The sequence below is a fragment of the Mastigoproctus giganteus genome, chromosome 7 (assembly GCF_048544385.1).
Source record: "Mastigoproctus giganteus isolate SK-2022 chromosome 7, ASM4854438v1, whole genome shotgun sequence".
In the NCBI taxonomy this organism is placed as follows: domain Eukaryota; kingdom Metazoa; phylum Arthropoda; class Arachnida; order Uropygi; family Thelyphonidae; genus Mastigoproctus; species Mastigoproctus giganteus.
In genome coordinates, this window is record NC_143581.1 from 226836178 (window position 1) to 226862393 (window position 26216).

General features: G+C 38.9%; 2 protein-coding genes across 3 annotated transcripts; one reads left to right on the top strand and one right to left on the bottom strand.

Moving 5' to 3' along the window:
• Nucleotides 1-2734: 2734 nt before the first annotated feature.
• On the top strand, nucleotides 2735-6287 carry LOC150083740 (uncharacterized). Of its 2 annotated transcripts, XM_090377456.1 has the most exons (3): nucleotides 2735-2833; nucleotides 2933-3071; nucleotides 5503-6287. In XM_090377456.1, the coding sequence occupies exons 2-3, from the start codon at nucleotides 2996-2998 to the stop codon at nucleotides 6072-6074; spliced, it is 648 nt and encodes a 215-aa protein (XP_090233582.1). In that variant the 5' UTR covers nucleotides 2735-2833; nucleotides 2933-2995; the 3' UTR covers nucleotides 6075-6287. The 2 variants fall into 2 exon arrangements, with proteins under 2 accessions (XP_090233582.1, XP_090233583.1); XM_090377457.1 differs by lacking the exon at nucleotides 2735-2833 and having other exon boundaries at nucleotides 2857-3071.
• Nucleotides 6288-9898: 3611 nt separating this feature from the next.
• Nucleotides 9899-25669, bottom strand: LOC150083741 (glutathione S-transferase 1-like). Its single transcript, XM_090378187.1, has 5 exons — nucleotides 25454-25669; nucleotides 25012-25070; nucleotides 24688-24826; nucleotides 15660-15827; nucleotides 9899-10560 (listed from the first exon to the last, which is right to left on the bottom strand). The coding sequence occupies exons 1-5, from the start codon at nucleotides 25592-25594 to the stop codon at nucleotides 10399-10401; spliced, it is 669 nt and encodes a 222-aa protein (XP_090234313.1). The 5' UTR covers nucleotides 25595-25669; the 3' UTR covers nucleotides 9899-10398.
• Nucleotides 25670-26216: the final 547 nt, after the last annotated feature.

Genomic DNA, 26216 nt, shown 5'->3' on the forward strand with positions numbered 1-26216 from the left:
AGCGCGAACTCAGCGTTCTTATGGACTCTGATGAGAGCTTGAAGAAAAGGGTGAATGCCTTCGAAGAAATTAAAATACGGCTCCATCAAGTTCTCGGATCAATGCCAGAGCTTACACTCGTGCATCAGGCAACACATCGGGAATCCCCAAGGTAGACTACGCTGGTCCCAAAGGGAAATATATTGTGCAAAGGAATATGTAGAATAGGACAACTCTCAATTTATTTGATGGCCGATTCAAATTCCGTTTTGCACTTGAATTTTTGCACTTGTCTCTCTTTTTTTTTAAATCAGTTTAAAAAAATCCGTCTGAGATAAATCTGGTGTATAAGATGGACAGCCCATCGATTTAATGCTCTTTTTCGACCGTAGCCTACATTGAGGTGGAATCCATTATGGCATATTACTGGAGCTCGGTGTATGAGAAAAGGTGTTAGAGGTCAATTGGGAGAAAGACAGCTGGGATTGCACTGAAAGTCAGAGCTTACACTCGTGCATCAGGCAACACATCGGGAATCCCCAAGGTAGACTACGCTGGTCCCAAAGGGAAATATATTGTGCAAAGGAATATGTAGAATAGGACAACAGTATGCCTGCCAGGGGCAAACCTCGATCACGTTGTAGAGCAGCTATCATCTTTTAAGGACAAAATGGTGACACTGTTGTACAAGTTTCACTAATGATATTAACAGTAGGAGATCAGAGGGCTAACTTAACAAGTACAGGGCAACGTTGAGAAAAAGTTGCCATAACGGGTTAAATTTCAAAGTGTCTGCAACTTGCCCAGAAACGATAGAAGGGAATACACGTTGAGCGCCTTTTCGATCAGTTCAGCCATAGAGAGGCTGTGTAATGGGTAGCAGTAATGCTTATGCTTTTTATTATTATTATTATTATTACGAAAACCCCAAACACATGGCATCGTACATGGCTGTACTATAGGTTCTGAGTACCGTGCATGGGTTGCAGTTTGAGAAGATGAAAGAAGATATTTGTTGACATTGGACTTGAACTTCTGTAGACTGTAATTTTTAGGAAATACTGATGAAGGGAGGTTATTCTAGAAAAAAAAAAGGAAGTTGAAGGAATAAATAAGGAAGAAAAAAAGTTGGTTCTGTAAGTTTCAAGTTAGACAGTAAAAGGCTGACTGGCTGCGGGACGTTCTCGGACTGCTTTGAAAGAAAGAGCGGGATTTTTATAGAAGCCAATTCGGAAGAACAGTGCCCGTAGAAGTATCTATAGAAAAGGCATTACAGATGAGTCATTAATTAACCGAACTGCCCTTCTCTGAATGGAATCTAGAAGCCTGAGAGAGGTTTTGGGGCACCACCCCAGATGTAATTGGTTATCCAGAAAACTGGATAACCAATTACAAAAAACAGTTGGCAAACCATAAGATGGAAGCTTGTTTAGAAGACCTTTACGCCAAACAGGATCGAAAGCCTTTGAGATGTCAAGAGCAACTGCTTGTGTTTCACCGAACCTTTCCATTGAATTAGTCAATAAATGGGTAACATAAGCCAGAATATCACCAAGTTATCTTTACCCCACAGAAGAATTACCTGAAGAGCATTTAAGGGATTGGTAGAGGCTATTCGAGTAGTTGAAGCTGTTTGTGCAGAGCAAGGTTTCTCAAAGTGAAAAGCAATGTGATATCATCAGGTAAAACTATGGATACGATTTCTGGTCAATGGAAGAAAGGTCATTAGTATACAAGAGGAAAAGAGTAAGGGAAAGAAGTGAACCTTGGGAACACTAGAATTATTGGAGAGGTTAGCAGACAGAGAACCATTTACCATCACCTGTAGTGAATAGTCAGTAAGAATATTGAGAAAACTCAACAGTGCTAGCATTCTCTTTCTCCTGCTCAGACCACAAATTCAAGGTCACAAATGAAAAATGAAAATGAAAGGTCACAAATTCAAATTGAGGAAGAACGCTTGCAGAACAGATGTGTGGAAGTTTGACTTTACCTAGGGAGTAGTTCATTGCTAGAACAAACTTCTATTCGTTGTTGTGGAGGTGGATAGTTTAAATAAATTCAAGGAAGACCTAGACAAACTATTGGAGAGAATGCATAGGTATAATGGAAGGTGTCTTTTTTTTAAATAGTAGGCAATTATAGTTCAGCAGGCAGTTGCTGGGCTCAGTTGCATCGGTACATTTTCAAAATCGCGTACGTGAAGGAATTCTTGTCCACCAATAATTTATAATTTAATTTAAAACAATTATATCAAAAAATATATTTCTGGGGGATTTTCCAAGAACTTATTCCACGCACTCACACAAATTCTTCTTTTTTAACCCAAAGTTTCATTTGTTTCTTAATAATTTTCAACGATATTTTCAAAATTAAATTGCATAAAATACTATTCGGATTCAGATATTGAAAAATGGAGTTTCTATGTATCACGCAGACATTAAAAAAATGTACGTGTGACGATTAACTTTCTTGATTGAGCTTTCTTAGGAAAAGAATCTCAGTGAATCTTCCTGTTAGACACTTAACAGGAAGGAAAGATAAGAAGTCTCCAGGAAGAATGCTAAAAAATAAGGTGTTCAACGCATTTGTAGTATTGAATAACGCGTATTTTTTATGCTGTCAGCAAATATCGCTCTACCATCTTTCAGCATTGCTTCTGCTGCTCCTTAGATTTCAGAGGATATTACGTACATCACTTCCTGGGTGTTATCACCTCATCTTTCATCCGGTTCGGTCCCTAGACAAACCCTAACTTCCATTCCCTTGGTAAGAAAGCTCACTTCAAGGAACTCCAAGACCCAAAAAAATTAGCCGTCAAATTTCTCGACAACGATTGTAAACGCTTCGTGTGGTAAGTACAAACGGTCCCATTTTTCAGTCTCAGTGAGAAGATTACCTGTCACACTGGCTTATTGGATTCTTAGCTGACAGCATTTTTGTTTGTTTTTAGTTTCCAACCCTGGGATTGTAGCTGTGTCCGGTCCTCATCCTTTGGTTCATCGTTTCAAGCAACATGGCCCTGAGTCGCTCTCTCTCAGTGGTTATTTTTGGATTCTTTTTAACAATATGCAATGTGGTACTGATTACAGGTAAGAAATACACTTTATTTAATAATAAAAATATATATATAAACTGTGTAGAGAAAAATCATTCTTCTGGGAGGAACCTGATTAATATTGACGCTTTTATAACTTCTAAAGAGAATTATGAAAGAGTTTTCAAAAATTGCCACCAAGTGGCAAGTGCAAAGTGTATACTAACTTTGTTTACCCAGTTTAAACTTCCCCTGACACGTGTTTCTTGGGTGATGTGAGGTCATCTGAGTATAACAATATACAAGCTGGTTGTAACCCTGAATAATCTGTAGGTGCTCTGAAGAGGGAGATAAGTTGCATTTCAGGATGCACCAGTGATAATTAGAGGCAGATTTCGGAGTCAAAAAACACGTTAGAATTATTTTACTATTCATAAAGGTACCAAATATCATCTTGGGGAATGGCTGGGTTAACTGTTCGTTTAAAGCTTACAATTTGGGCAAATTGAGGCATGGCTTAGTCCCATTATGTTGCAGACATGCTTAAGAAGCACAAGTACACAAGCTCGTATCCTGCTTGTTGTTGCCTACAACTTATATTTAAATAAATCATCACACGAAGTGCAACATTTTAAATTATGCATATAAAGTTGTATTTTCAGGACAAGAAAGTTGCATTATTAACGTAAATATTAAAGATTAAGGGACCCAAGGAAGAGCCTCTTGGGACACCAATAATTTTAGAGCTGATGACATTATGGAATTAAAAAATGGAATTAAAAAATGGAATTAAAAATTCATTCTATCAAAGGAGGAATGGTTCGGTGTATACTGAGCTCTTTAAAAAAGTAATTAAAAATATATATATTATTTTGCAATCCACAATGCTCAATTGTGGCATAACTTATTTTTAATGATCAAGTATGTATATGACTTTAGCGATGTGTGTGACGAACTGGACCTTGTTAAAATTTTAAGCTGTTTAATGTCAGCAGCTTTCCGCAACGTGAGTTAACTAAAATATGAAGAAGTCCTTGAGATTGACCTCTGATAATTTCTTGACGCGTATTTCTATCTTAAAGTTGTCTCGATATTGCGCTACTTTTAAACAAATGTTATCTCCAAAAGTTCAATCTATCGTTTCCCAAATGCCAAAACAACATCGGCATTTTATAATTTCGAATTGCAACTTTATTATCATTGTCTCTCAGGGATTTTTCTATCTCATGAGGAACCAGTAAGTCCCGAAATAGGCTGGAATAGCAGCGTCTCATCTTTTAAATAAATGGAAGATTTTAGTGATTTTTTCGAAAGTAGTACAATACCAAGCAACCCCTGTTAAAAGTAACTTCGTTCTGCTGTGTGCATGAAGACCTCTACACTTTTAGTCCCAAATACGTTTGGCTTAAACGGTAAAGCAATGTGGTATTACCTAAAGGCGCAGAAGTTTATGGGTGCCAAAATTCGAAAGAGCAACAGAAAAAAACGTCATTCTCAATCAACAAGAATCAAGCGTGCAGTTAAAAAAAAAGAAAAAAAGAATTCTATGTAGAGAATTAGGGCCTGAACTTTTAACCGTTGGAAAAAGCTTTTAAAAGAGATTTATGTATTGCCTTTTGAGCCAAATAAACATCTAACCAAAGCCCCTAAGAGATCAATTTGAAATATGTTACAACAATGAACACCAAGGCGAAGTTGGAATGATAGACGAGAAAAATTTTAGGATCCACTCTTTCAACATCTTTAGACAGCGCAATCGAGTCATCAAAAGACAGGTCGAGTTGATTGTAAAACATAACCATCAATTCCAATATGGATTTTAAAATTCCGAGTATAGATGGTGATCGGAAAATCATCTCCCCATCAATTTATACGAAGAATTTGCGAAGCCATTTCGAAGCCACTTTTCCTCACTGAAAATAAATCTTGCAATTCATGCGCTCAACACGATGGTTTCATTAGCAAATCTTTTCATGGCGCTGAGAATTCTCGTAACATTGCCACTATCTGACCAAAGGTGAAGTTGATCATTCCCAAGGATTTAGACACGGATGACATGATCTAATGATTTCCAGCTGTTAAATAATTAACGCTATTTGTAAAATTAATAAATCATATTTTTATCTCAAGATTTTAATAAAATAACCCGAACGAAAATAAACGATGAAATTATCAAAAAATTCATATTTTTATTTTAAACTAAAAATCCTTTTTCGGCTTATGAATAGGTAGCGCGCAGGAGTCAAACCAAAGTTGGTTCAGGGTGTCAAAACCCTTTAAGGGGTTCTGATCCCAAAAAAACAAGAAACAAGAGAAAGTCTTTCTCAAATTCAACCTCGCTTTCCACTTTTTCTCTTAATGCTGTAAATATTATAAATACTTTTCAATATTATAAGCACGGGACTGTATTTCTAATATAAAAATAGTTTCATAATATGTAGTCCAATATGCTCAATTAAAAGTGAAATTGTTTATTTTTTCTTTAGCTGACACTAACTCAAATCTCGATGGATCAACTGTCGATGGAGTATGCGGCAGTCAACTCGATGCAGAAACTTACCTTGACCTCCTAATCAACTCAGCTCGCCCAGACATACCGGATCCGCTTCCTCTTAAAGAAGAGACTCACGTTGTCCGACTGTATGACGGGAAACTGTACGGGTTATCTTCATTGCATCGCAATGGTCCTGGTACGGTGGTATGTACCGAAAACGCAGCGACCCTGTCCGCATATCTCACCGCCTACAACGTCTCCGAAGTGTACTTATGGGAATACAAGTACGGCTTGCTGAAACTTCATGGCGACCTCACCATCTCTTCCCGTCGCGTGGATGTGTTCGCCGAGATATACCGCAACCAATTGAACAAAAAGGCATCGCTGAAGAAATTGAAAATTGAAGACGTGTCAAAGGTTACAGTGAATGCTACGGGTGCTGGTCCGGTGACGTGGTTATTTTCGAAATTAGGCACCATCTTCGCCCGCGTGTTCCAGGAGACCCTTACAGGAGCATTGGAAGGACCCATCAAGGTATCTATCAATGAAATTTTCAGCAGTTAGTCGGAACAGGAAGGATCATAAAACTACATTAGAACTGTTGCCCCATGGGAATAAGAGATTCGGTAGTTTTGTGCGTATCGATTTCTTAATATATGAAGCACACAGCGCAGTTCTTGTATGTAGCCATAAGAAGCGTAATTCCTTTCATAAAACAGGGATTAAGTGGTCGAAAACATTCTCTGCAATTTTTCCACCAACGTTTCTTCTTTAAAAAAAAAAGAGATTGACATTTCATTATTAAATATCATCCTTCACGGAGTCTTTTTACAAGTGCAGATTTAAATTGTGTATCGCATGTAAACTGATAATTAAACGAATTTTATTTTGAAGTGGTGTTTTTTCTAACTGAAAAAGAGATTTAACCGTCGTATTAGGGCTACCCGAGAACAACTTCATCCAACTACGTGCATTATGTCCATATATTCCGTGTGCTCTCTGGTCGGCTTGCCTGTTTTGTTGGCAAGCCGAAGAAAACCGGAGTTTCGGGAAAAAAAAATCTTGCTGTCCTCATCTGAGATGGACAAACTTACCCAAAGAGAAAAATGTTCATAAAAGTTGCTCGGATCATTGACAGGATTCGAACCGAGGCATTTTCAACCCGGTTGTTGTTGTTGTTGGGGTTTAGGAGCATCGGTAACTAAGGCCACGTTGATCCGTGTATATTGTGTGTAAATTGCGTGTGTTGTGAGGTCGATTTTCTGTTTTGCTGGACGAAAAACCCGAGTTTCCGGGAGAAAAAACCATGATACCCTCGCCTGAGACCGAGTAACTTAGACACGTTGCCCACCCGGTGTGGGGAGGACAGTGATTATGACCACTGTGATACCCGCGAGGACTTAAACCCTGATTACACCAGACAGCTCTTTTTGGTTCTGGTGCGCTTTAGTCAGCTGAAATTAGAACTTTCTCTAACGTGCAATATGTGATGGTTTACACTGGGGGTTCCTCTACTGCTGTACCCTAGATTAGACAATTTCCAATACATATTGCATTAAGATTTTCCCTGCAGGTTCTCTATTAATTTGTGAAAGGCAAAAGATACAGGAAAGCATAATCTACAAGCTGCATTGTCTGACACTGAACTCAACATTGAGGCTGTCTAATCTGTGCTTTGTTCTGATACATTCAGAAATTCTCTTTTCTAAAGATTGCTTACCTCACTGCTGCTGATGAGTTGATTATTGAAGGATTTTAGGCGCATAAGCAACTTAGGCCTTATTGCGCTGTATATAATATGTATAATCTGTAATTTGCGAGTGTCCTATGGTCGACTTGCCGTTTGCTGTATGAAAAACTCTGGAAGAAAAACCATGCTCCTTCTCCTGAGACCGAGGAGAATCAGCCACGTTGTGAAAAAAGGCCCATAACAATTCTTCGCGTCATTGATGATATTCGAACGCAGGTCTTTTCCACTCGGATGGTGAGGGCGATGAAACAACTGTGCTACCCACGAGGACGAACTGCTGATGGGTAAAGTCCACTGAAATATCAAATTAATTCGTAATATAATAAGTATGTACCATTAATTCTTCTGTACTTGTGAATCTCATAACTCTTTTATCGAAGTAGCTGCCTTCGTGTTATTTTAAATAAAAACAAAATCTTCAATAAAAACTTCGATACTTGTAATACCGAAAAAAATCCCAATGAGTCTAAAATACCAGACAAGACAATGCTCACACGTAACTGCCATTCGGGCACGATTTTAAAATTACGCAATGTTTGATTCCCTTGTGCTGTTTTGAATATTTCAGAAGATATTATATCCCTTCCTGGACACCATTATCTCTTTGTTGTTCCTGTTCCCTCCCTATAGAAACTGAGATTCCCATCTTAAGAAAGCTCACACCAAGGAATTTCAAGACTCTGAAAGTTATTGTAAATAACGAAATCGCTATTGGAAATACTCTACCTGGTAAGCAAGAACTCTTCTTATACAACAAGTTCTAAATCCGAATAGGGTTTCACGCAATTTATATTTCAAAATATCCTTAAAAGAATTGATAATCAAATGAAATTTAATTGGATCAAAACTCAAGAAATGTTTTGTGTGGAAAGATAACTCGAAATTTATGGCAAATTCGAGAAACATTTTTTAAAATTAGTTCTTTTAACGAAGTATAAATTATTGTGAGACATTTTTTCGTGGCTTATGGTAGAAGGGAAATAATTTTCTCGTTTATTGGAAATAAATTTACGAAACAAATAGAAACGCGATGGAACATCAGTGCGACAAATTGGGCTGCCTTAGAAGTTAAACTAAATTGATAGCGTGTGAATGAAGAACAGAAAGGAAAATTCTTCTGTTAGAGATGTTCCCAAAGACGTAATAAAAGGTCTGAGCAACAGAGGTCTTGATTTGGTAACAGAAATTCCAAGATTTCCGAGATTTTAAAATAACATTCAATTTGGGTACTGATTGAGTTCGTACAATTACCATTCGTAAACCGAACTGTAAATGTGTACATAAATCAAGCAGGCAAAAAAAAAAAAAATATTTCAAAAGAGGCAAGTAAATGTTTAATGGTTCCAGGAAATGCAGAATCCTAACAGCGAAGTTAACAGCTACTTGATGACTGGAACATCCATCAAACCGACCATTAAAATCTCGGTGAAATGTTTATCATCAACTCCTGCATTTGGATATAAAAATGGTTAAATAAAAGGGGTGGAACAAGTGATAGCTGGGCAGAAATGAGATAGACTCTGCTAAAAGAGCGAGGTATTAACTCATATATGAGTTGTTAAGAAGATAGTATCAGCTATGAAAGTGCTATTGCACGTTTTGCTATCGGATGTGTCACAGAACCAACCATTAACTTAATCTTGAAATCCATTCAGATGTTATCTCGCTGGTTCTGTTGACGGCCAGTGATAAGCCATGTTTATCATTGGATGTCCCTGTATGTGTGATTATTCTAAACTATTGTACCAGCTGAAAAACGTTGCGAAATAACAAAATCGCCTCTTTTGATAATGAATTATCTTTTAAGATAAACCAAGAGAAAGTCAGGTGACTTTGTCCGCCCTGCTTCGTTAATTTTAAGAGTATTGGAATAAATTTGGAGCACTCATTTGGATAGACAAAATACACCAATAGTGATTCAACGTGGGTGGTCAGCACCTTACACGATACCCAAGAAAGGTTCGAAATTATTATTCCCATAGAGATTATCTATGCTACCATGGCTGTAATGTATCTGAAGACAACAAAGATACGTTCATTTCGGACACGGATACCTTTGGTAGCCGAGATGAAGTGTTCGAAATCACGGCCCTTTAAAGATATAAAAAGTCTACATAAGTTTACTCAGGAGTTGCCATGTCGTGGCCAAGACGGGTGAACATTATCTGGATCAAATCGATGATGCTACAACTAAGACATGAGATGAAGCGCTTAAACCAGCGATGGGAGAGTCCCAAGTTCACACAAACGATTTGTTCCATACCCAGCAAGAAAGGTGATGTCAACATTCTTTTTTTTGGTTGGCACGGACCATTTACTGATATCCCGGTATCCGAATGATACCGCAGTCAATGTCCATCACGTGTAACACTATGGAATCGATACCTTAACTCCGTGTGCTTACTTTTACCCAGGTGTGCGTCCTAAATACTCATTACAAAAGTTATTTCCTTTTTATGAACTTTATCATCACAAAGTAAGAAAATACAAAACAAAAGTATGGCTTACTAATGTATAAAAATAAGTTATAAAGAATTGTTTCTGGAATATGGAAAAGCAGTTTTTTTGCTCGGAGAATTCAATCAATAAAATCTATTGTGAGTTTGTATCGACGTGTGTCCTAGCAATATGAATAACAGACTTTGAAAAATTGTTTATTGGACAAATAAATCTTCCTTCCGGTGGTTACAAGCAGAGCAGAGACGGGGTATGTTTGGGCCCGAGGCAGCTATACTGAAGTGCCTCCCCTTTACTTCTCAACTAACTAAGAGGGCTCTTTTAAAAGTAAGGTAACCGATGGGTTTTTTTTTGATGAAAACTAGTCTTCTTCCAATAGTAAAAAGTCGTCGCATTATCAAATGTTTCTTTTCATTTGCTCCTTGGAACAGGAAAAAATGAAGAACAAATCAATGTTGTTTCATAATTCTGCGATTAAATCTTTACACAAAAACATCCGTTACTTTACTTTACCAACAGCCCGCGTATATAATATGAACCCACACCATTTTAAATTCAGCATTATATTCGGGGAAGGTACCAAAGCAACCATACCCCTGTCCCAGCTCTGGTCATAGACAACAACTGTAAATTCCTGAGTTCATTGATACACAGATGAAATGAGAAGGAGTGCCAGTCATTTCAGGAGGTACCGAACTCTTTCTTTTTACTTATAATGTTCATATAGTCCCTCAGGGCTTTTGCAGGGGGAGAAAACACTTCGTTGTAATACGGGAGTTCCTCTTCCAAGTTTTCCATCCAGGCCTGTAGCTTTGAATACGGACTCAGATCCAACTCGGCCACCTGAAAGAATTATTTACAATCATCACATTTATCGCCCAAATAACGTAAATTGATACAGTAAATACGGTCTTAAAAAGAAAAGAGACAGAAAAGCAGAGACAAAGAAAAAGATACAGGTATAGGAAGTTGCATTGAAGAAGAGAAGAAAGGCTAATTCGGTGAATTTTCTGTGCAAGAGGGAATGGAGTGAGTTTGTGAGAGACGATCGCTGATTGAAGACATTATTATCTTTTGGAATAAAGTTCGGGATTTTTAGAGCAATTTTGTGGATCCGAATTTGAAAACAGAAGGAGCAGTTGTTGCTCTTTTAGTGATAGTAATGGTGTGTTTTAAAATGTTTGATTTTCTGTTTGCTGGATGAAAAAACCTGAATTTCTGGAAACCATGCAATCCTGTCCCGAGACCGATTAACTTGGCCACCAGTTTTTCACAAACAAAGTTTTGTAAGCCTGTGATAAACGCTCATAAAAATTAGTTTTGTTGATTCTACCCGATTCTGACAGTGATCTAAAAACAATCTCTCTCTCTTTAACGTCAATAATTTTATAGCACGACCACAGTAAAGCTACGCAGCTTTTAGGACTGTAGTTTTAGTAGTATAGTTTACTGCCATAGTAAAATTATAGTGAAGCCACTATAGCTTTTACTGTCGTTTTATTACAGTTTTCGTATGGTTTTTATATTTACTATTCGCTACTATATATTATATTTACTATTTTACTACAGTTTTTATATTACAGTTTTTAGCGTAGCGGTATAAAATTATTAATAATTTCTTCTGCCATTTTTGTTAAATTCTGTATATTATATGTCTTGTATTTAGAATGCTGATATACTCTTATGTTATACGTTTTCGGTGTCATCATATCGGATTACTGTTGGAAATGTAATCATGTTTTCAATCGTGTTACTAGGCCTAATCGTACCATTTTATGGAGTGATAGCTCCCCTATCTCAACCCTATCTGGTAAAAACTGCATGGCTTTACCGATTCGGCTGTTGGGGTTAAATTTATGTATCTTTCCCAGCACTAATTGCAGGATAAATCCATTTGTTCTGAAAAAAACATCGTTGGTTCTTCTTGGGTTTTAGTTGCATCAATAAGCAGGCCATATTGCACGGTATATAATACAGTACGTCTGTAATTTGCGTGTGTTCTGTGGTAGGTTTGCTGTTTACTGGACGAAAAAATTTATTTTTTGTGAGGAAAAAACCACGCAACCCTCTCCTGAGACCAACTAACTTAGCGACCTTGTGAAAAAGGCCCATAAAAGTTCTTCGCGTCATTGATTGATTAGAACTCAGACATTTTCCACTCGGTGTGGGAAAGACGATGACTATAGGGGCAAAGGTTGATGACGTTGTAGAGCGGATATCATCTTTTAAGGGCACAAAAGGTGATATAGTTGTACACGTTGGCACTAATGATATTAAGAGTAGTAGTCCGGCGGAATTACTTAGCAAGTACAGGTCACTGTTGAAAAAAAGCCGTGAATTAGGGTTGAACTTGAAAGTGTCTGCAATTCTGCCCAGACACGATAGGAGGGAGTATATGATGAGAGCCTTGTCGATCAATTCGGCCCTGGAGGGATTGTGCAAGGCTCAAGGGGTAGAATTTTTTTCAGCCTGGACTGTACTTGTTAACATTAGAGACTGCTTCTACAGGGATGGGATACACTTAAATAGAAAGGGTGCAAGAATTTTTGCTGATGCTGTCGAGGCAGTGTTAGGTGGGTCGGAAAACTGCTAGTTGGGGGGGATACAAGGACTAATAGATTAACAGTAGCCAGTGGCAGAGGTGGAAGTGATTCTTGCACTGCTTCTATTGAAATGAGCAGAAGTCTGAAAAACAAGATGCAGGATATTTCAGAGGCTGCTGGGAGTCATTGCGGTACAAGTAAACACATGGGTTGTGTTAGAGTAGCTAAGAATAGAAACAGGTGCATGTATACCTGCGTGTACACCAATGCTAGGAGTTTGGTAAATAAATTTGATGAATTTGAGGTATTGCTCAAAACATCAAAGGCAGATATTGTTGGGATATCAGAGACGTGGTGTCACACAGATATAAGAAATGCAGAACGGGAATTTAGGAATACAACGTCTACAGAAAGTATAGACAGGATAGGAAGGGAGTAGGGGTTATGCTATTAATTAAGAAACACATAAATCCAAGGAAGTGAAGCCAGTCGACATCGATGGACAGGGCAGTGTCGAGTCAGTTTGGTGTGACATAAGCATAGGGAAATCAAAATTGAGAGTAGGAGTGTGCTATAGGCCTAATGACTCTGATGAGTATAATAATATATTGTACAGGGAAATAGAGTGGGCCAGTAAATCAGAGAGTCTTATAATGGAGGACTTTAATTTCCCAGATATTGACTGGAATTTGTGGGTTGGTCACTCGCACACTAGCAAGGCTTTTGTGGATTTATTGGATGATTGTTTTCTACATCAGCATGTTCGTGAGGCAACAAGAGGGAGCAATACTCTTGATCTGATTATCAGTAGTGATTCTTCATGCATTAAGAACCTGCAGATAAATGAACCACTAGGTGGCAGTGATCACAGTGTGCTGAAGTGGGATTTACTCAAAGAGGTAACTACCATCAGAGGTAAAGGGAAGGGTTTTTGTTTTCGTAAATGCGACTATGATGGTCTGAGACAGTATTTAAATTCTATACAGTGGGACCAACTGATGATGTTACCAACAGCAAACTCAAAATGGGAAGCATTCAAGGAACTAATCTTGGAGGCTACCAGGCTTTACATACCAACTAAGAAATATTGTTCAAGGTTTAGGCCTAAATGGTTGTCAGATGAACTAATGAGGCATATGGCAGAGAAGAAAAATGCATGGGATACATACAAATTAATGGGTGACATGGAAGCCTATGATAGATATAAGTTGGTCTGTAACCAAGTCACAAAGGAGATTAGGCAGGCAAAGGCAGACTATGAAAAATCCTTGGCAAAGGATGCAAAGAAAAACAGAAAAGAGTTCTTTACATACTTGAACTCGAAAAGGAAAGGGATGAATCAGATTGGTCCACTGGATATTGATGGTTCAACAGTTGAGGATCCTGCTCAGGTGGCTAACAATCTAAACGAGTATTTTGCATCTACATTCACACATGAGGAGTTATTCAGGAAGGGGAATGTCGTAGGTGAAGTAAACATTGGCAGTGAGCTGGATGATTTTGTAATAACTGAGAGGAAAGTGGAGGAGAGATTGTTGAGGATAAACATAAAAAAGGCACCTGGGGTGGATGGGATCTATCCAGTTATATTAAAGGAGGCAGCAAAGGAAGTATGCAAACCCCTAGCCATAATTATGAGAGCTTCTTTGGACTCAGGGGAGGTACCCATAGACTGGAGATGTGCAAATGTAACCCCAATTCACAAAGGAGGATCAAAGGCTGACACAAGTAATTATAGACCTGTGAGTTTAACTTCTGTTCCAGGAACATTAATTGAAGCCCTGGTTAAAGAAGCACTGCAGGATCATCTAGACAAGACTTCAGTTATAGCTCGGACACAGCATGGTTTTGTTAAGGGCAGGTCTTGCCTGACCAATTTGATTGGATACTATGATATAGTCACAAAAGAACTGGATGCAGGGAATAACTTTGATATTATATATTTGGATCTTAGAAAGGCTTTTGATACTGTTGCACATGGAAGACTGCTGCACAAATTGGAGCAGTGTGGCATTGGAGGCAAATTGCTGCTATGGATAAGGGGATGGTTGAGTGGCAGAAGACAGAGAGTGGTAATCAATGGACACTGCTCAACGCGGACTAATGTTATTAGTGGAGTTCCTCAAGGTTCAGTGTTGGGTCCGTTGTTGTTTTCGGTGTTTATGAATGATATTGATGATGGGATATCAAGTTTAATGTCCAAGTTTGCAGATGATACAAAGGTTGGCAGGGTCGTTAAGGACAATACTGACGCTATGCTGCTGCAACAGGATCTGGAAAGGTTGAACAGATGGGCTGAGAGGTGGCAAATGAGGTTTAACATCGACAAATGTAAAGTGCTGCATATGGGAAACAGTAACCCCAGAGCAACGTATCAACTCTGCGGTACTACACTGACAGTGGTGGAGAATGAAAAGGACCTGGGGGTAATTGTGCAGGCAGATATGAAGTTCTCTGAGCAGTGCAGACGAGCTGCAAGAGTAGCTCATGGTGTCTTGTCAATGATATACAGGAATTTTTCTAGCAGGGATAAGGAGGTGATTATTCCCTTGTATAAGGCAATGGTAAGGCCACATCTTGAGTACTGTATACAGGTCTGGAGGCCTCATTTCAAGAAGGATGTAGAGCTGCTGGAACGGGTACAGAGAAGGGCAACAAGATTAGTAAATGGAACAAAGGGTTGCTCTTACGAAGAAAGGCTTAAGTTTTGCAAATTACAGAGTCTGGAGACTAGGCACCGGCGAGGTGATCTGATAGAGGTGTATAAGGCTTTGAATGGTTTGAGCATGCTCAATGCCAATGGGATTCTTCATCTTTCTCAGAATAATCACCTCAGAGGGCATAAATTCAAATTGAGGAAGGACGGATGTCGGATAGATGTGCGGAAATTTGCCTTTGGCCAGCGGGTGGTTGGTTGGTGGAACCGACTTCCATCACTTGTTGTTGAAGTTGATAGCCTAAACAAATTTAAAGCTCAACTGGACAGGTATTTCGAACGAACGGAGGGGTGAAATGGGAGTGGGTTTTTTTTTTTTTTTTTTTTTGGCTGATGCTGAATAAGCTTGCTTTCTTGCATCATATGCCTCTGCTAATGCTAATGCTAATGCTATACCAACCGTGCTACCCCGAGGGAAGTAGATTAAGGAGCGCTGATGGTCTCGACCTATATCTTTGTGCCAACACCGGAAGGTAATTGTTTGCAGACATCGTTAATGCAGAATTTAGACGGAAAGTAAGCTAGCTTGAGCTTAGACGAAAAAACAGGAAAAAGGAGAAGGATGCAAAAGAGGTGCGGGTAACGTTTAATAAGTCGAGAGTGGCTATATTATGTGACTGAATCTTTTGGAGGTTTGCAATGGTGACAATAGTGTATATTTCGTGACTGCTAGACATCCTTACCTGAGTAGTTACTATGAGACCACCAAGAAGAGAAATATCGGCAAGGGTTACGTGATCACCAGCTGCATATTTGGTAGTTCCAAGGAATTTGTCCAAGAGCCTTAGAGCATCCCTGACCAGCTGGACTTTGTCTTCGTCTACCGGCTTACCATGGAATAGATTGCGAAACTGAAAAGAGACAGCGATACGTCAAGGATGCAACTGCAACAACAACGTGTAGTTGTAAAACTTTTGTTAAAAGGATTTAATATTAAACTGTTTAGTGCAAATGAGAGAAATCCTCATCAGTAATAACAAACAACGGCTTTTCATAGTTTGTTCACCTTAGTGCTGTATATTCGGTTTATGAACGTGTGGTTTTGTGGTTGCCCACAAAACCGCACCAGTGGCTTATTAGTGGGATAGCCACATCTCCAGTACTTACGATGGCAGGTCATCGTCGGGTATGTGTACCCTGTCCATGGTGGCTCCCAGAAATAATCCATCTCCACCTGTTTAACTGTGCAGGTATACAGAACTCTGTAAACCGGACCTGACATGTGGGTTAATGTGTGTTTGTGAGTGTACTGTTAGTGAGTAGCACCAACCGGAGGTAGTGCTAAACCAGTGGATGCTAATCCCCTTTACACAGGTTGCCTAGACCTGTGAATTAATAATAATAAAAATAAAAAGTTTTAATCGCAATATGTTATACTATAAGATACATTATATTCACATCACCGTATTTAACTTAAGTTATTAAATTTATACGTTTATTGCCGCCTAGATGGATTCATAATAATTTCCTTTTCAGGAAAACACTAGATACAAAGTTCTGCGATTCATTATAAGTGTCTTGCGATCTCAGGAGAACAAGCACATTATCTTCAAGTAAATCAGGTACAGAAGTAAACAAAGATCTATCCAATTCATATATAGGACAGTAAAGAAGAATATACAACCAGTTTTCCACTTCCAGACTCACAAATACAGAAAGGATCTGATTCTAAATTAAATCTACACAGTTTTTCTTTAAAAGATCCATGTCCTGTAAATAAAAAATATGTGAACATTCTAGAAAAAAACCAACAATTCTTATCTGCATTGAAGTTAATATCCTTAATGAAAAGACGAATAACAGCGCCTGAATCACTCGAATTTGTCTGGAACAAGTTTGTTGCCAAGCAGCAACAAACTTGTTCCAAATAATCCCTTTATTAATTTTAAACGGGACTAGAGGATCTCCAGAGAGACCCATAATTGATATAGACTGTTCCTTTTTCAACCAATACAAAATTCCTCTATATGCAATATACATATCTAAAAGAATTGCACCAGTCATCTTTTGTAATGCATTATTAGACACTGTTCTTGCTACTCTTGTTAGGGCCAATAAAATTGACCGCTGTAAGAAAATCAGTTTGTTCCTCATTCTAACGATAGAAACTCTGTGCGACCACACTCCAGAGGCATAAGACATGACTGGTAGAAATACTGCAGTATAATGCAATCTAAGAGTTATTTTAATGAGTCCCCAGTCAGACCTGCATACCCTGAAGAGAGCAGCAGTAAAATGTCCGCCTTTTTCAGAAAGATTATTCACATGTAAACTGAAATTAAACTGATCCAAAATGATTCCCAAATATTTCAGATTTTGCACGTATGGAATCAAGTTATTTGAAACAAAAACCCTAGATGGTCGGTGAATATCAAATCTTTTCTTAAAAACCATTAGCTTTGTTAAAGATGTTGATATTTTAAGCTTATTTATTGAAGCCCATTTTTGCAGATCTTCAATTACAACTTTAGCTCGTTCCTCCAAATTATTTCTAGATCTTCTGGTATACATACCACAAGATCATCTGCATATGCCAAGCGATAAATAGATTCAAAATCTTTTACAAGCCACTGACCCAGTACAACATTCCAAAAGAGGTGGTCCAAGAACTGAGCCCTGCGGACATCCTCTATAACAGCTCTCTTATAAGTCAGAGTTTGAGCTTTGACCATAAAATATCTATCCTTAAAATATGATCTAATCATTGAATAAATATAATTGTCACACTCAGCCAATCTCAGGGACCCGAGGGCACTTTCCCATCACAAGGTGTCAAAAGCTCCCTCAAAGATAGCCATTTCATACACAGATTGTGAAGATCTGCAATGCCTTGTCAAATCAACTATACATCTTCTGCTGAAGACCCCTTCTTAAAACCATATTGATATGCAGAGCATAAATCCTGTGTCAACAACTTATCATATATTCTTGGAACGAAAAGTCTCTCAAATAGTTTCCCCATACTAGATAGCAATGAAATAGGACGGTATGCCCTAGGATCAGATGTCAGCTTTCCAGGTTTTGTATTATCTTAATGCTATCTTCCACACATTTGGGAAAACTCCTGCCAATAAACATTTATTAAAAAAGTTTAACAGAATCTTAGGATAAAATTCGAAGAATTTTATAATCGCCATATTTTCAACAAGATCAAAACCTGGACATTTATTAACTTTTAATTTTGCAGTTGTAGCTAATAATAACATTAAAGAGAAAAGTTCAATATTTAAATCACCAACATATGAAATATTATCCTGACGGATCTTGACCTGATCAATATTCTCTAATTCTAAATCATCTTCTGGAAACAAGTGCTTAGTTATAAATTCAATTGTACTATACCAATCAACTGACTCAGCTTTACCAGATCTAACTGTATACATAGTATACATCATTACCAATTAATTTGTTACGAGTCACAAGATAAATAAGTCCCCAATGTTCCGAGTTGCCAACAGTAGTAACCAAATTTCTCCAGTTTGTTAATTTTTGTTTCACTATCTCCTCCTGATACATTTTTCGTTTCTCCCTATACTCACCTCTAAACATATCAACCTCGTCGATACGCCAGTCCCTGTGCTTTTGAAAATATCGCCTGCCAACGTATACCCGGTGTCTCATTCTACTCAATTCCTGAGTCCACCAATTAACAATCTTAGATCTACTTATCTTTCTACGCGCAGAGTATGACAAAGCCCTAAAATCAGATGAATGAATATAACGAACATATTCTTGTACATTTAATGAATTGAGATCAATAATTGTAGACCGACTGAAATCGAGGTCCAAAGAAGATTTGAATTTTTTCAATTTAACAGTTTAAATTGAAAATCTCCCGGGGCCAGAAAGGAACCCACATTCAGAAGTATAAGGAGTATTATATACTGTAAATGTAATGGCTCTATGATCACTGTTTGCATAATCGAATTTAACGCCCCCAATTCCTTAGATGCCTCAACGTATTTGTTGATGCAACCGTAATAGCAATGTTAGATGGACCATGTGCAGAAGAGAATGTAAATGGCTTCCCAGCTAAATTCGCTGTATTCCACCCACAAGATAAGAACAAATCTTCCAATGATGTACCTCGAATATCTGGGTAACCACTAAACCATAGGGGACATTTCGCACTGGAGCCCAACAGATAACTATATTAGCATTACCAACTATGAGAAAAATACTTTCTAACAGACTCAAAACGATCTTCATAAGGTGAACAATAAATGGATGCTATAAATGAAAAGAAAAACCGTGTATCATTATGAGTACACAAACCCAAAAAGGTGTGCATAGATTAGAAATAACTGTTACTGCAATCCTGTCATTGACAACAATCACAGCAGCCTTAGGTTTCTCTTCAGTTGAATGTACCGATCTCATTGATATAGGATAACCAACTACCTTATAACCTACCCCAGTTTTACTGGAAATAGTGTACGGCTCCATCAAGTCGATGTTCCACCGCAGCTACACAAATCTCCTCCTCAACAGCACGGGCACGTTGCGATTAATCTGCAGAATACTTCAGAAATTACATCTGAACTACTACTCTGCAGAACTATCAGTCCCATTACTCAGGAATAGTCCTCATTTTAGCCATTTCTAAAGCTCGATTATATTCGGGGCATGGCAAATCCCTAACTGAACGATCACAATCTTTATTCCTTCGCTTACAGTTCACACATTTGGCTGAGTCATCTTTATTGGGACACTCGGCATAAGTGTGGCCACCATTTACACGATGCCCACAAGAAACAACTTTATGCGTACAATTCATAGCTGAATCGTGACCATAAGTTTAAAACATTTACTGACAACCACAAATTTTCTAAATTTATGTGAAGCATATCCCAAATAGATTCTCCCATTTAATAAGATGTAATTCAAAAGACGTGGAGAAAACCAATTACCTAATTAATCATTTCAGACTTCGAACCAGAAGCAAATCTGAATTCCATCTCATTCTTAACTTCCTCAAAAGTGAAGTCAAAATCTTGTAAATTTTTCTGAAATAAATCCTCAATAATATCTTCCTTAGTATATTCACGAGGCACGTCGTATATTAATAAAGACGGATTATTAATTTTGGGTTTTTCAGATCTTAAACCCACGGATGTTGAATTTCCAATTCTGTCCATATCCGATTGACTCGCCGTCTCCAAAAGCTCTCATTTATTTCTGAAAGGTCGTATAGTTTTAATTTTAATATTCTTTTAATCTTTTCTAATAACTACATTTTTAATACCATTGCTGGTATTCAATTTGGATTGCTCCGTGGGTCTATGAATAACAATATTTTGGGGTTTAGAAATAACTCTAATCATTTGTGGTTTATGTCGTTCAGTTCCAAAATCAAAAACCTGACTACTGCTTACTTTCCTGTCATCGTGGTGAACTTTCATTTTCCCAACCGTAATCCGCACAGGTCTGTTGACTAACTGAAGGTTCCAAATGAATTTCCTGCTTTTGAACGTCATGACCCGAAGCCTTCTGCACTGTCATTAAAATAGTTTGCAACGATTGAGTCCTCTTATCTATTTCTTCCTTTACAGCTTTAAGCCTCTCATTCTCAATTAATACTGCAGTTGCCACAGTTTCTAAGTTGGCCCACTTATCCGTGATAATACCGCCAGCCTCATTTGTAACCTTATTTGTTTCCCCCAAATAAAAGACTCATAATATCTTTTCTCATTTTCGATATTTCCTCTTACATTGAAGACGCATCGTAGACATTTTCAACCTCCTCAGTCTTAACCTCAACGCGTTAGCTGAAATAACTTCATTCCCCTTCTAGAGTTTCCACGCCCTCACCTACCATCTCACACTCTAATCTTGTTTCTTTTCCTGGAGTTGTTTGCGTCATTAAACCAGTACATGTACATTGTTTGCCTGTTTCTTATCTATCACTAGCATACACAAATTCACGTAGCCTTCGAAATTCTGTTAAAGTAGAAGGCAAATTTGGAGGAAGTAAAGCCTCCCCTCAGCTCCAACTACAGACTTACCTTTACTAGGATTGTGATCCTCCATAAAAAGTTTATCTTATTATTTCGACTTATGCTATCTCAATAAAAGTCCAGTACAGCAATTAACTTCTCAATTATCTGCAGCTCAATTTTTGAGTAAAGTCTATTAACCAAATATTAGTAATCAAAGCTCAATGAATTAATTAATATTACTTCGAAATGCAACCTGTTACATTCTTCAAATAACACACAAAGAACGTATCGAATTATCGCAAACCCTTCATAAACTAGTTTATCAGTTCCAAAATAACCAATCTCTTATGCCACCATCGTCGGGTAGATGATTCTTTGAGATGGCGGACCGTTGGACAACTTGAAGCAGGGCAGTTGCAGGCGGAGGTGGCACGTTGGCTTCATTTGTCACGCAGTTTGTCTGCGGGGGTAGCGCAGTAGTATCGTCACCGTCCTCCCCACACCGGGTTGAAAAGGCCCGCCGTTCGAATCCCGTCGATGACGCGAGGAACTTTAGTGGGCTTTTTTCACTCCGTGGCTGAGTTAGTCGGTCTCAGGCGTAGATCATCATCATCATCAGCCATTTTCAATCCACTGCAGGATGAAGGCCTCTCCAGCAACTTTCCAGTTCCTTCTGTTTTGTGCAATGGCCATCCATTTACTACCCACAAACTCATGAATTTCATCTATCCATCTCTGCCTTTGTCTTCCAGGTTTTCTTCTAGCTCCTCTTGGGTACCATTCTGTTCTTTTCTTAGTCCATCTGTCATCATGTCTTCGAGCTATGTGTCCTGCCCAAGACCATTTTAGTTCTTTAGTTTTGATAAGAATGTCCTTTACTTGAGTTTGTTGCCTAATCCATGTGTTTCTCTTCTTATCTAACAGTCTGATTCCAAATATAATTCGTTCCATTCTTCGCTGTGTAGTTCTCAGGCGTAGATAGCGAGGCTTTTTTCCCCAGAAACTGGGGTTTTTCGTCCAGGCAAATCGACCAGAGAACGCACGCAATTAACGTACATATACGGGTATATGTAACAAATATCATAATTTTTTCTTTTTTTTGTGGAAGCAGTTTCAGGAGAAAGGAACCCTTATAAGATGAACTGGCCAAGGTCGTTCGAGGGCTACGTCAGCCAGAATAGACCCCCCATCTGGCTCTAACAGCAAGACGGAACCCTACGATGTCCTGTCATCAACTGTCTCTTGAGGTTGTTGCTGCCACAGGTGAAAACATTTCCAACTGAACTGTGTTAAGAAGGCGCAATTCAAGTGGACCCTCTGCAAGGAAGCCAGTAGTTCGTATCCAATTAACCCCAAACTACCGCAGAACTCGGCGAAACTAGTGCCACGTACATGTGACTAGGGGTCCTTAATAATGGGGTACAGTTCTGTTCTCTGATGATTCCCGTTTTAGCCTACAGACAGATTCTGGACGTTATTGCATCTGGAGACAACGAGCGATGCGGTACCATCCCTCCAAACACCAGAGAGAGGGACACTTACGGTGGAGGCAGTGTGGGGCGGAAAAATGAGCAATGGCCCTACCCCCCTTCATGTTTATGATAGCGATACCGTAACTGCTCAGAGGTGCCGAAAACAGATCTTCGAACCCTATGTGCGACTTTTTAGGGGTGGGTTGTTCTATATTTTCATTTCATGCTGGACAACGCCACTGCATATAGAGCTCAAGTGGTGGAGGAACATCTTGAAACTGAAGATATCAACGATCACCAGACTTAAATCCAATGGAACATGTGTGGGACGCCCTTGGGCGTCGCATTGTACGCCGACAGCGAACTACTAGGTCACTTGGTGAGCTGAGCTCTGCGCTTGTGAAAGAATGCGATTTGTTGCCACAGAATCTTATGGACACCCTTATATCGAGCACGGTTCACCTCTGTCAGGCTTGTTTAGCCATTGGAGGGGGTCATACGCCAAGGTAATGTCATGTGACCATCTTTTATCGACTTTTGTAATGTAGCCTTTGTGGTACTTCTTATACAACCCCTATAAATGTACCCTACGCCTGTCCGAAGTTTCTCGCCGTCTCCTCATTTCAATGTTTTTCTATCGTACACCAAATTTTGTGCGGCCTCATTGCGAGCTGCTCGAGTTACAGCACCTTTTCTACGTGGTCTGTTCATTTTGTCGAGCAGTGTAGTTTTGCGCGTAAAACTTCTTTAGTTCAGCCACAAAGTAATAACTGGTTTCAGCTGCCCACTGACAAGATAAAATCGGCTCCCTGGTTTTAGCGGCATTCAATTAGTGGCAAATGAAGCTTTGAGTGACCGGCGTCGAAGCCCATGACTGCTAATTATGGCGCTGTTTCTCGTATTCTTTCGATCTTGTGAACTCCTTTGACTGCGTGGTCAATATAAACAGAATTTTATTTATTATTATTTCGTTATATCTACACAGCTGAGTCTTAATCTCCACAAACTGTCACTCTCAATCACCCACGGAGGCAACTTATTTCAATAATAAGGACTCGCTGGCTAAAAGAATCTTCCTACAATCTAGTTTAAACCTGAAGCCCCATTGCTTTAATTTATGGCCTCTAGTTCTGCAATTATTTATAACAGTGAAAATTCCGCCTTCATTCAGTTTACTAACCCCTCTCAGCGCCTCATAAACCTCAATGAGATGCTCTCTAAGGTGCCTGGTTGCCTAACTCCGCAATCCACACATTCAAAGACTTCTCTTATATGCGCGCCGTTTTGCTCACCTTACTCGAAAGGGCCCAATTTTATACCCTTTCAAGAGGCTCGTGTCCTTTTTTAGATGAAATCTCCATACTTTGACACAGTATTCCAAGTGTGGCGTGATGATCCCCTCATATTATGTCCTCCCTATCTCTATGGGATATTGTTTGATAAATCATCGATAGGGCACCGTGGGCTTCCCCCCCCCCCCGCGCACGTCCACAGCGCTCATAGAACTGCATGTTAGACTCTATCGTAACTTCCAAATCTCTATCTCTATTAGAAAATTTTTCTAATAAATAATGTTCCGAAATTTCATTATGGCCGATTTCATAATTTCCAGCTTCACTTGCAGAGTTCTTCCTCACCACGAGAGAGCTTCCATCTGTAAATATCGATGGGTGCCCTTTTTCAATTCATCCGCTATATCGGCAGCATTTTCTATAACTTTCCCCAGCCATTGCGGAAGGGTCCGATCTGATTCGCTCTTCTTAATATTCGCGTACGAGAAAAACTTCTTATCCCGTTCTCCACTCTCTTAGCCAACGATTTTTCGTAATCTTCCTTTACGAAAGACTTACTCCTTTGTCTTGTGGCAGTTTCACCAAATACGTTCCCCCAGATCACCCACAGCTGAACGACAAAAGGTTCTACATTATCGCGTAATAATATCTCCGGATTTTTTTTTTTTTTTAATAATTAAAATTCTAACTATTACCATCGGTTCGATTTAACTGGTTGTAATTATAAAAGGTACATTTTAAGACAACTGCCATCCACATCAACCAATTCACGTGGGGACAAATTTTTCTGCCGCGACAGAAGTAAAATCCAAACGAGAAATCTTTGAGGAGTTTCCAAAGCCAAAAATACAGTTTTCGAATATAATTTTACATTTACAACTGCGTTCCATATCTTAACGTTTTCTTAAATGGATAATTGTCTTCAACTGCGAGGATTAACTAATTCTTGTCCTCCTTAGAACGAAGAGTCCATACGCAAATAAAATTCAAGTTCTAAATCTCACTTACCGCCGCGTTTTGGGCTTTGTAGAAGGTCCCGATGTCAAAGTACAACATGCGGTCCACGAGCGCCCTCTTCTCGGGATCCTTAGGGTAGAGGGGGCTGTCCGGGGCGTACTTGTTTGCGAGATAAGTCATAATAGCCCGGCTGTAAGGTGGACGAGAGAAAGACGTTAATTTTTAATAATTAATACAATAAAATTATAAAAGTAACAAATTTAATAAAATCTATTATAAATTATTAGAATTAACGAAATTAAAACGTTATTAAGATTAATAACATTTACTGGCACCAGATTGGAGAATGGATGGTTATGAGGATAAAACGCTTACCTTTCCCATAAATAGAATCCATCGTCGTCTATTGTTGGGATGGTGTGCTCTGGATTGATCTGTAAACGAAATGGCAAAAGTTAAAATCCTAAAAAGCAACTCCCACTTAAAATGGTGAATGATTTAAACAATTCTCTACTTTTAGCTGAAATGAAAATTTCAAAGGCATCCTTTGAACTCTGAATCGACGCATGCGCAATATGTCATTGGCCTTAATTTTGAAAATAACGAGGTCATTCATTTTTGGGATGAAAATTCCAAAAAAAATAAACCATTTTTAAAGAAATTACGAACTCCAATTGCTTATCTAAAGAGGGGGGTCATAGAGAAGCTCGGTTCACCTTGGACATAACAGCGTCTGTGGAGACCGGATGTGTCACTGGCATCGAGAATGTGCGGTGTCAATGACGCTAAATTGAACTCAACACGAAACAAAACTTACTTTGAGAAATTCTGGCTTCAGTTGGTCTTTTTCCAGAACGTTGATCTCCCTAATTTCCAGTTGAACTCCGAGGTGTTTTGCTGCCAATTCAACGGCAAAACATGGCGGACTGCCCATCATCTTGTACAATACGACAGACATGGCTACCTTCGTTCGCTAACACGCAGACGACTAATTTTTCCTGTTTCGAACTGCGGCGTAGAGGCGGAGCGCGCAAAGCGTGTCCGATAAGGGACGTTTCCTAGTGGATACGAGGGGTGTTGGCAGAAAGCCAAGTTGTGCGAGACAGCGACGGCGACGGTGAATGACAAACACCACGTGATTGGACTATCGGGAGTTCGAACGCGGCAGAAATCTTTACGGAGAGTTCCCACCGGACTGACATTTGTAAAGGAAACTTGACCTCGGCAGCGATGCCTCTTAATAAGTGCTGTTTTTTGTGTTGGCGTATTTCTTCGAACGTTTTCGTGATTAATTTGATTAATATTTTATCGTTACCGCGTTAATAATATAAAAGTTGAAAAAACCTCCATTTCTGCTTTGTACTCATTTTGAAAAGAGAGAAGAACATTTTCGAAATCCCCGGGACTTCTAAAGGTGGTGTTTCTCATTAAGATTACTTGTCTGTGCCTAAAACTAACCGCGATGTTTTTAATCTACATCTTAATCCATTCGTTGGAAACGCCATTTATTCTTTGTCTCCTACCACCTCTTTATGTACTCGAGAAACTTCCCACTAATGGAGCATTGGCTTCAACCGCTC